The sequence below is a fragment of the Rhinoderma darwinii genome, chromosome 1, assembly GCF_050947455.1.
Source record: "Rhinoderma darwinii isolate aRhiDar2 chromosome 1, aRhiDar2.hap1, whole genome shotgun sequence".
Classification (NCBI taxonomy): Eukaryota; Metazoa; Chordata; class Amphibia; order Anura; family Rhinodermatidae; genus Rhinoderma; species Rhinoderma darwinii.
In genome coordinates, this window is record NC_134687.1 from 530,433,529 (window position 1) to 530,444,648 (window position 11,120).

At 39.0% G+C, this 11,120-nt stretch overlaps 1 protein-coding gene across 3 annotated transcripts in view; it reads right to left on the reverse strand.

Moving 5' to 3' along the window:
• Window positions 1-10,163, reverse strand: part of RGMB (repulsive guidance molecule BMP co-receptor b) — a 76,371-nt gene extending 66,208 nt beyond the window's left edge. The window contains exons 1-3 of one of the 3 annotated variants that reach the window (XM_075837032.1): window positions 10,148-10,163; window positions 9,835-10,004; window positions 8,711-8,758 (exon numbers count right to left, since the gene is read on the reverse strand). In XM_075837032.1, the coding sequence (XP_075693147.1) occupies window positions 8,711-8,712 (2 nt within the window). In that variant the 5' untranslated portion in view covers window positions 8,713-8,758; window positions 9,835-10,004; window positions 10,148-10,163. Of the gene's footprint in view, window positions 1-8,710; window positions 8,759-9,834; window positions 10,089-10,147 lie in introns of those variants that run through there. The other 2 variants (XM_075837025.1, XM_075837039.1) reach the window with 2 other exon arrangements.
• Between the last annotated feature and the right edge of the window lie 957 nt (window positions 10,164-11,120).

Consider the following 11,120-nt stretch of genomic DNA (forward strand, 5'->3'; position numbering starts at 1 on the left):
ACTGTCTGCTGGGCCTTATATCTAATGTTATCATGTGTGATACTGTCTGCTGAGCCACTGTATCTAATCCTTTCATGTGTGATACTGTCTGCTGAGCCACTGTATCTAATCCTATCATGTGTGATACTGTCTGCTGAGCCACTGTATCTAATCCTATCCATAGCTATAGGGTCGTAGTGCTATAGATATACTGTCTCCTATATACACATATACATACACACATTATTTTGGGGGGTATATATATTGAGGCTATTTCCCCTGACGTCACTTATGAGACCCAGCGATGCAGCTGAAAGCTGCGGGCCGTCGGCCATGAGAAGTTCGGGGGGCCCAAGAAGAACCTTTGCATCGGGGCCCAAGAAGAACCTTTGCATCGGGGCCCATGAGCCTTTAGCTGCGCCCCTTCTTACCCTTATGGTGCAATTAAATGACCAATACTGATCTGCCTTGTCTGTATTTCGGCAGAAGCAGTTACCACAGCATAGGCCTACCATATATTGCAGAATCTACTTTTTGATGAATGTGAAAGGATGTGGTAGCAAGATTATCTTTTCATTTATAGGCCGCTCACTACACAAGACATGGTGAACTGCTCAGATGTCCGTCTACCTTGTTCTAGGCTCATGACAGCTGGTTTGCCTCTGTGTTCAGTGTTCATTTTGCACAAATGCTCAATGTTAGTGTAGTTTTTATATTATATTATTTTTATATTATATTCTGTTTTGTCAACATTTGAAAATCTAATAAGATGCAGAGTACAATTTCATTTCTCTTTTATTGCTATTTTGAAATGTAACCTGTGGAGCTTTGTGACAAATGTTCAACATTTCATATCAATATTCTGAGCCAAGTCAAGATAAAGTTCAAAGGTTATCCCTCATAAACCCACTTTAATAACCTAATAATGGACAGAGCATAAGAATAACTGCCATGAGGTTTGGTATCTAAAAATTATAAATTAAAAATAGATTATCTTGCTGTCATAGCTTTGGTGAGTGATATGCTTTAGTACACTAAATGAGACATCTCTGAGGCCGCAGAATACTCACAATAGTGAAATATAGCATATATTGTAGGTTAAAGAATTGCTTTAATAGTAAAAAAAGAAGGATATGTACAGAATATTGTGATTATTACCATATATTATACACCATTCAGCCATAACATTAAAACCACCTGCCTAATATTGTGTAGGTCTCCCTCATGCCACCAAAACAGCTCCTACCCTTCGAGGCATGGACTGCACAAGACCTCTGAAGGGCTTGTGGTATCTGGAACCAAGACATTAGCAGCAGAACCTTTAAGTCCTGTAATTTGTGAGGTTGGGGCCTCCATTGATTGGACTTGATTTTCCAGCACACCTCACAGATGTGGGGAATTTGGAGGCCAAGTCAACACCTTGAACTCTTTGGCATGTTCATCAAACCATTCCTAAACAATTTTTTGCAGTGTGGCAGGTTGCACTATCCTGCTGAAAGAAGCCATTGCGATTAGGGAATACCTTTGCCATAAGGGGTATACTTATTCTGCATCAATGTTAAGCTGGTTCGTGTCAAAATAACATCCACATGAATGCCATGACCCAAGGTGTCCCAGCAGAACATTGACCAGAGAATTCTACCATCTTTTTGGTGTATACCATCTTTTTGGTGTATGTCTTCTTTCTCATCTTTGCACGTTTTTTATTTTTTCAATTACTATTCACTATTTATCACTCTCATCACCATTATTTTTGGTGTATGTCTTCTTTCTCATTTTTGCACGTTTCTATTAACGTTTAATATATCATTAATAATTGTTAATTATTGCTGTATATTTTCTACACTATAATTTTTAATATATGCATCTACTACTGACATTTGTATATTTGCTTTCTTTATATTTATTATACTTGTCTCGCTTATATATAATTATTGCCAGCCGGTCCCTTTGCTGCAGGAATTCCCCATCACTTTATTTGTCAATTTTTTATTTATTTATCTTGTCCTTGCTATTCTGCGTTGTCTCTCCTGCGGTGTCTGCACAGACGCTCGATCGCGCGCCTGTGGTGGGGCAGGCATTTGGGAGTGCCGCTTAGCGTCTAGGGTTGCCATGGTGATGATTCATCACGTGGCGCCTGTCACATGACGCGCGGCGCGTCCCGTGATGCGTGCGCCGCCCGGTGGGCGTGTCGAGCGCCGATTTTCATTCGCCGCAGGTGAGCCTAACTCTGTCCATTTATTATTTAAACCCCTAGAGTTTCAATGTATGTAGCCTCCTGACGAAGCCGGTCACAGGGCGAAACACGCGTCGAGGCGTCTATTCAGCCATTCATCTCCTTTGACCTTCTGCGCTCTGCATCATGTCCCAGGGTATGTGCTAGCTGTTGATTTGATTGTGTCTTAGTCAGTGTTTTATTCATATTCTGGCAATCTTCTTGAAACTATTTGAGTTTTCTGGACACTTCATTCTTCCATGCATTAGATATATCTTGCAGGTTATAGTGGGCATGGATATTATCCATTGTCTACATTTGTGTTCCGCTATCATCAGTTGGTAGCAATATACCTTGTGTGGACTTTGCTATCTATATTCATAGGTGCACTATTATACTATATGCACTATTGGAGCGTGGTCTGGTCAAATTTTTGGATGATTGACTCTGCTGTCATGGTCTATTCCATCTGACCCTGCTTTTTGTATTTCTGTGTATGACGTATCCCATTCTCTTTTCATTATATGTTATTGTCGATTATATTCAATAAAGTATTTTGTTTACATCTTTGTATATTATTTCAGTATACTATTTTTCTTAGGGCTATGTCCCTTTATGGTTCATTTTTAGGTTGTCAATTCTACTGCCTCCGCCAGCTTGCCTTCTTCCCATAGTATATCCTGGTGACATCTCTTTCCTAGGTAAGCCACACACCCAGTTGTCCATATGTTGTGGAACAGAATCTATCTGATTCATCAGATCAGTCCACCTTCTTCCATTGCTCCACGGTCGAGTGTTGATGCTCACATGCCCATTGTAGGTGCTTTAGGTGGTGGACAGGGGTTAGCATCGACACTCTGACCGGTCTGCGGCTAAGCGGCACCAAACAAAGCAACCTGCGATACACTGTTTGTTCTGACACCTTTCTATCATAGCCAGCATTACATTTTTCAGCAATTTGTACTACAGTAGCTCTGCTGTGGGATCAGACCACACGGCCTTGCCTTTATTCTCTACCCACATCAATGAACTTTAGGCGCCCATGACCCTGTTGCCAGTTCACCGGTTGTCCTTCCTTGGACCACTTTTGGTAGGTACTAACCAATGCACACCAGGAACACCTCACAAGACCTGCCGTTTTATAGATGTCGTCTAGCCCTCAAAACCTGGCCCTATTAAAGTCGCTCAGATCCTTACACTTGCCCATTTTTCCTGCTTCCAACACATAAACTAACTGTTCACTTGCTGCCTAATATATCCCACCCATTAATAACATTAATCATCTTGTATTGTAACCAGATGATTAATGTTATTAACGTCCCCTGTCAGTGGTTTTTATTTTACGGCTGAACAGTATATATTTTATATATTATAATTGGCCACTAGAAGCCACTTGTATCAATGATTTCACTCTGGGGCAAAGGGTCAAAGCCCCACATTGGCCTCCAAATGTCCAGGAATCCCTCTCTTCACAGGCACTAAAAGGTCAGCAAACAAGGCAAAGGGTGAAATGCCCCAAGGATCACGCCACACATCTACAAAACATGGGAAGGAAATAGGGATAAACAGTCCCAGGGTATTCCTGTTCCAGGATGGTGGTAATGTGGTTTCAGCCCAGCATCAGGTTGAGGGCTAAATTTTGATCTCTGCTGTGAGGCTACCTGCAATTATATGTATGCTCCTGGTCTGGGAATATAAAGTTGCTCAAAGCAGTTGTTTTGTTGTAGGTCTTTTTAACTCCTTTTGCAATATGAACAATGTTTGTACTTTATCTATTTATATATATTTCTCTTCCTATCAATGTTTTTAAAGGAATATTACAATCATCAACATTTATGGCATATCCACAGAATATGCCATAAATGCATAATAGGTGCAAATCTCACCTCTGGGACCCTCATCTACAGAGGAAATGGGTACTCTAACACCCTACCCCCTAATTCACACTGCCAACTTTGCCTACAGAATTCAATGGAGTTGCCCTCACCATTGAAGTCTATAGGAGTTACAAAAGGAGCCGAACTGTAGCGCATGGCCACATCGCCGCTGACTTATGTGAGAAAAACATCCAACATAAATCCATAATTAGATGCGTTTTTATAATAGATTTTGAGAGGAGCCATACACATTGGGATTTGAACCAACCACAAAATAATTATATAACACATTTTATCAATATCAGTATATTATCAGTAATCTACTGTTCAAGTCTGGTGACAAAAACACATCAAAGTCCTTGGTCAGTGTGCCAGACATAGCCAGGTTCCCATACTTTCGGCAAAGAAATGAAATTTTTGCACTACAACTGGCTTATTATATTCCCTAATATTTTCATATTTCTCATTGCAAGCACAACATTTTTTGTGTAAAGTTTGTGGATAATTAGTAAAAAAATACCTGGGGTGGCTTTTACCTAATGTTGTGTTTTTATTATAAGATCTGGTTTGTTCTGGACTGGCCATTAACACACACAGATATTTTGTTAAAGGGTTCTTCCCATTATATTCTTAGGATATGCCATCACTTTATGATCAGTGGGGTCCATCCTCTGGGACCCTTTACCATCCTGAGAATAAGGAGGCCTCTGGTAGCTTATTTTCCCTGAGAACAAAAGGATAAGGCATATTCAAATCCAACTTCTCGATCCTTTTCTCCCCCAACCGCAGATACACATTATAGGGTCATCCAATCCTTCCGAAATTGGCAGATTGGGCCAACATTAATCTAATGTGTATGTCCACCGTAAGTTGTCTTTGCACAGCGGCGCTCTCGGCCACCCGGCTGTGTAGGGAACTGCAGCTGGCCCCTTTTTTTATTCCGCATAAAGTTGTTATATTTTAAACCGCTGTTTACGTGAAATCAAATAACTTTTCTGACCATTATGGGTATGTTCTTATATGGGGAAAATTCTGTGAAAACGCTACATGTGAACATAACCTTATACACACCAATTGAAGCTGATGTGATTGGCCCAACATTGTGCAAAAATCTGTGTTTACAATTTGTATTTTGATGACGTTTTTTGTTATACCCAAAAAGTGTACATGTATTTTAAAATACTTAGTATCAAAAATAAAATGTCATAATACCTCTTTGAAGGATATAATTACTTTATGGTTGGTGAAAATGAGCATTTCTCCCCTGGGATATTGACCTTGTGGTTAGTGTTCATACTCGGTGAAATGTTTAACTAGGACTGGTTGATATCTCCCTTTTTTTCTCACCGGCTGCTGTATTGGCCGGTGGAGATTTACCCTTCTATTTTTAATGAGAAAAAGGAAGGGATCATATAGTCACAAAGAGATTTTTTATGTTGGAAAATCTGTTTGTACATTTACAATATTGAACTTTTCAGAAAATCATCCCAAGGAGTATTGTGAAGAATAGATAATATCATTATTGTTAAGGCTTTGTCCACTTTAGTTATTCCCTGTCTAGCCGCCCCTTCCCCTAACAAAGAGCAGATTGTTAGGCTACATTCAGATGAGCGTAGCTAACCTCGGACGTAAAAAAACTTCTGTTTCTCATGTCCGAGGTGCACCCGTGCGAGACGCATTGTCACGGATCCCTTATAGACTAGAGTCTATGGAGGGATGCATGACACGCAGGAAAATAGGACATGTCCTATTTTTTCACGGACCCTTCACACGCTCCGTTGAAACAGCGGTCGTGTGAACGGCCCCATTGAAGTACATGGGTCCGTGTGATGGCCGTTGTTTCAGGCTACATATACTCTTGCCTGAATGAGCCCTAAGGGTGGGCACTTCTAAGACCCCTGAACAACAGTGCAGAAAAGTATTACACTCTGCCTATAGAAGTCAATAGGTGTCATTGAAATACATGAATGTGCCACGGCCAACAAAGCAAGAAGCACTTTTTGTAATGGCTCCCCGCTTTGTCTAATAAGAGGGGTTCTGAGGCTGAGCGGGCATTTGGAAAGGAGTTTTCCAAAGTCATCATCACTTCTTATAGCTGCATATTTTTACAACGGCTTCAATGCTATGGAGTGATTTTATTTTAAGCACTGAATATATCATGTACGCTGAATATCAGATGTGGTACAATTATTTTGGTAATATCATATAAAGACAAGCTGAATGTCACTTGTGCTTACTCTGCACTTTCACACATCCCTTCTTAAGCCTCTATTATCTGCGGCCTGTCCTCACCTAATTACTTCACAGTTTTAGTTGAGAGGAATGTAGTGACAACATGTATGTAATGGGAGGGGGAGGGGGGCTCATAAGACGCTGATCTGCTGCAAACTATTAGGGATTTCTTTGTAAGCTTCAAGTTCAGGTATAGGCATAGGCTGCTACATATGGAAATGTTCTGTAAATAATACATTACAATAAATCACAAGTCATATTAAGTGGCAGTGAAGACAGATTAGAGGGTTTGAAGTTTAAGTGTGAAGTGCCATCTAATCTACATGAATGGTCTCTGCCACTTGAATACACATTGCCAATGCCCTTCCCCCCACACCCATTTTCACATTGCAAAATCTGTTAACTCTCTCTATAGTCTTTCTGAGGTGAAGCACAACACACATCTTGGAGGGGGGGGGGGGTTACTTCTTTTTTGTTTGCCTTTTCATTTCTTGATTATAAATATTTGTGTTTCAAATGTTTATGTGGCTTCAATTATTTATCAATTCAAATAATTGAAAATAAAAACATATTCCAAATAAATCACAATAATTCTATTTACATTATGTTAAAAAGTGATGGGGTTGAAGGTCTCTAAGCGAACCTGGAATGGGGGGTTTACATGTTGCAGTATACCCTTATAGCATTTAGGAGGCGTATTGGAAGTTGAAGAGTAGTTGTAGAGGTTTATATGTAAAAGTAGCCATAAGTGCATCAATGATATTGTCTACGGTAATATATATATTAGACCTGCTGAAAAAGTTCCCCTTGTCACTAGTCATTTTCACTACTATCATAAGTTTTGGGGTATGTCCACATCGGGCTGAGAGATGCGTTATTACCAAAATTGTGATTGTCCCTCTGCCGCACCATTATCACCTCAAGTGAATATACCCTAAAAGTATAGATTTAAAACGACCCAAAAAATCCCATGTGAGCCGATATATAAATGTCTTATATGTTAGTCCAAATAGTTATGTAATAGTTACATAAAATGCAGTCATAATAAATTTCCTTTGAAATTGTACACATATAGCTCTGTGGTCGTATGGTGTGAGGAGATCAGATGAATGATCTGATATTAAAATATATTGTAAGCAACATGTGATTGCGTCTCTACCAACCCATACTTTTTATTCCCATTTAACATGTTACAGCACGGTTTTCCCTCGCCTTTTTTTCCCCCCATCTTTTTGTGATCTGTTCTTGCATTATTTGAAGATTGTGCCAAAAACGAAATGTGAACTGATCTTTGATCCACTGTTTTATAATCAATATTATATGTTTTTCAATATAGAAACAACAGAGGGCAGTGTTGAGTTATAAGATTTGGAATTGTAACAAGCAGCCAATAAGCTTGTGCCCAGCTGGAGAAGAACGTCTGGCAATAATTCAGTGTACTTGTATGTGAATATTTATGATTATTATACATTTATAGCCCTGTTAAAAAATATTAATTTTCATAGCTATACTTCAACATTATACAGTTATTACAATGCAATTACACTATCGCTCTTTGTGACACCCTGGGCACATTATTAAAAAAACATCATTTTACAATCTTCTAACTGATTAACTCTCCCCATGTTTCAGCAATAAGCCTCTGTGACCCTGAGCTATGTTAATATTTTCCTTTATTGGTTCAACTCGTCCTTACACTGTGTCATTTGGCATAGATTGTTAAACAATGATCTTATGGCCACATCACATTTCCTTCGTTTTGCTTAGGGACTGTCGGAAACACAGCAAAAAGTGATATACAGCTGGGATGTGCTCAAACACATGCAAGATGCATTCATGGATTTTAAAAGGAATAAATTCTCCTTTTTTTCCCGAAGACTTGTGTGAAGCACCAAGACTTTCTTCTGCTTTAAGAAAGGTCATATCATAGACATATATAAGAAAAGACGTAAGTAATATTTCCGGAGGAATCTGTAATCTATTAACTTTTCACATGTTGCTGGTTATTATAGTACAAGAAATCAATTCAACTGATGATAAAGAGAGAGATATAATGGAAAGTGGGATACAAATAAAGGGAGACAAGTGTGGAGAAGACAAAGAGTATAGAGGACTGAGGAAGGCATGGGTTTCAGGGTGGAGGGCAAGGAGAGAAAGGGATTCGAGAAACAGACAATGGCGAGGTAAAGAATGGGGAGGCGGGAGGAAGGGAAGGAGTGAAAGACAGACAGGGAACAATAAATATGAATGTGAGGAAAATTAGATAAAGATAAAGGAAGAACATGCAACATGGAGCAAGGAAAAGATAAGGAAAAGAGTGAAATGGAAGGGTTAAATTAATCACCGCACACTGGAGGGATAGTAACAGGTGGATGGATGCACACACCGAATATACAGCAATACTTACATGGTGCTATCGGATGCTGTGAGTCAATGAGTCATGCCAATGTTCAAGCTGTAAAACATTATTAGGGATATTTTTGAGATATTAAGCCTTTTTTTATATATACCCCAGATAAGATTGTAAGCTCCCCGGGTCATCATGCTGATTATTAGCTCCCATATCAGGAGCATCAGGTTTAGAATCATCACTGCCAGGGACGTTGATAGATCATTTATAAATAATAGCAATTTGCCGAAGATTTGGTTGTTGCATCTTCAGTTCAGATCCAAAGTGTTCTAAGCCTATTATTGCCTAAGGTAAGTTGCTAAACTGCACACAGCATCTAGTCCTAAAACACTTTTAGCTCCCCATTAGTCAAGCACTCAGGGAAGCTTTACAGTGAGAATACTCCGTCAATAATGTCTTTTCAAGGTGAAGTAATGTAAAGTCAATTATTAAAAGGACCAGATGCTTTTTGGCCTCTGTGATCTTTACTTGTCCCAATACCATTACATTCACAAGCTCAATACCTTCCGTCAAATAATATACACAAGTTTCAACTTTGGTTCAACATTTGATTCATTTTACCTATCTCAGTATGGAAAATTTTACAGCATATTTATATAATAACATTGAAAAAAAACCAAAAAACATCATTTTTTAAAAAGAAAGAATTTGATCAAATAAATTAAAAACCAAAATAGAAATGTAAAAGTCAATTACAATATGTAGACATAGTTCCAAAACCTACATATGAATCAGTCTATACCCTACTCTGTGATTTAGCTCCCTAAACTTCACAAGTAGAAGCACACCCCAGTTCACAGTTAGTCTTTGGAAGGTGTAATAACATAGGCAATACTGGCAATATGTATTTAGGATATTTGTATATTTAATATTTGAACGCAGCCTACCTGGCATGTCCATGTGCCAAGCTGAACAAATAGATTTCAAGTCATTTTTAGAACACAGTAAAAACCTGAATTGCATAAAGACACTACAATTTTCCATTTATTTATTTGCAATGGCAGGTGTATGGAGTAAAGAAGAATAAATACATGCAAGTGTTCCCACCTCCTAAGCCACCATAATAATCTGCATCTGGACAAACAAGCAAAGAATAAAGTAGGAGCGTTGAAAGCACTTACCAGGAAGGTGACAGAAGAGGGCTTTATGTGTGATGCCAGTTGTTGAGTGCAAGGGGTGCTGAGACATAGCAGAGACCAGTCAGGTTGCTGCTGCCTTCATCTGGGACTTGGAAGTGCTCGCATTGCTTTGCCTGCCTGCTTGCCTTCTTTGTGTGTGTTTTATATCTCAGCTGTAAGAGGAAAATGAAGGTTCTTGTCAATTCAAACTGTGTCACACTTAGCAGCGTGAAGTAAAGACTGGTGTGGCATTTTGATGTGGGTGGCACAATAAAGAAACAGACAGAAGAGAAGTATGTGTATGTGCAACACTCACCCATCGGTATCATTTCCAGACAAAGGATGGACCATTCCTGAAAACAGAATATGTTCCCAACTATTATTTTGTAAGCAGATTACATACACAATCCATGACACGGTGATGAACTGTTACTTAGTATCACAATAAAGCTTATTACTACTCATATAATATATGTCAGTCATACAAGAGGTCAATATTATGTAAATGCACCACAATACAAAATAATGTTAAAGTTATCTAAGAATAGATAGTGCATACCAGCAGTGCATACCTTTTATGTGGATGAAACATAGTTAATGAATATTTTATAGGATACAAAGGATTCCTTACTTCAATTGTTGTCTGAACTTTAGTGTTTGGCATTTCAGAGTAAAAAAGTGTAAAAAAATCAATCCTACTAAAAAACAAATTCACTACATTGCAGTTCATTCATAAGGGAGCTAGGCTTATGCCTTAGGTAGTGCGTAATATATCATTAAACAGAACAAATCCCTAGGACTAAGGGTGTATTCAAACAGTGCGGGTTTGCCGCACAACAGCTTTTGGATGGACATTCATTCATTTAAATGTCCCGTCTCCCCTTTCCATCATTAATCCATAGCATTCGTATTCATATACATACTCTCCATTTCCCTTTGCAGTTTGTAATGCAGGGCTGGCTGGCTACCCTACCCAATATCTATAGTATGGCCTGCCAGCTCCAGCAGAGTGTCTGTCCCACAGTGAAAGTCCATTACTGTGTGCCAGGCGCCATTCCCTCATCAATGCACTAATGGGAAGCTCTCATTGTAACCTGGCACCTACAGCGTTATTAGCAGTTCGGATACATCGTCCAATTGGTTATGCAAAGAAGTTTAAAGATGGGGTGTTCTTTCAATTCATAAATTGTGCCACAACGTCAATGACATCCTAGGCACCATTCATTTCTTTCTGATCCTTTTTTTTTTGGCGGACAGTTTTCTGCGGTGTGTGGCTTTACTAAAGAGTG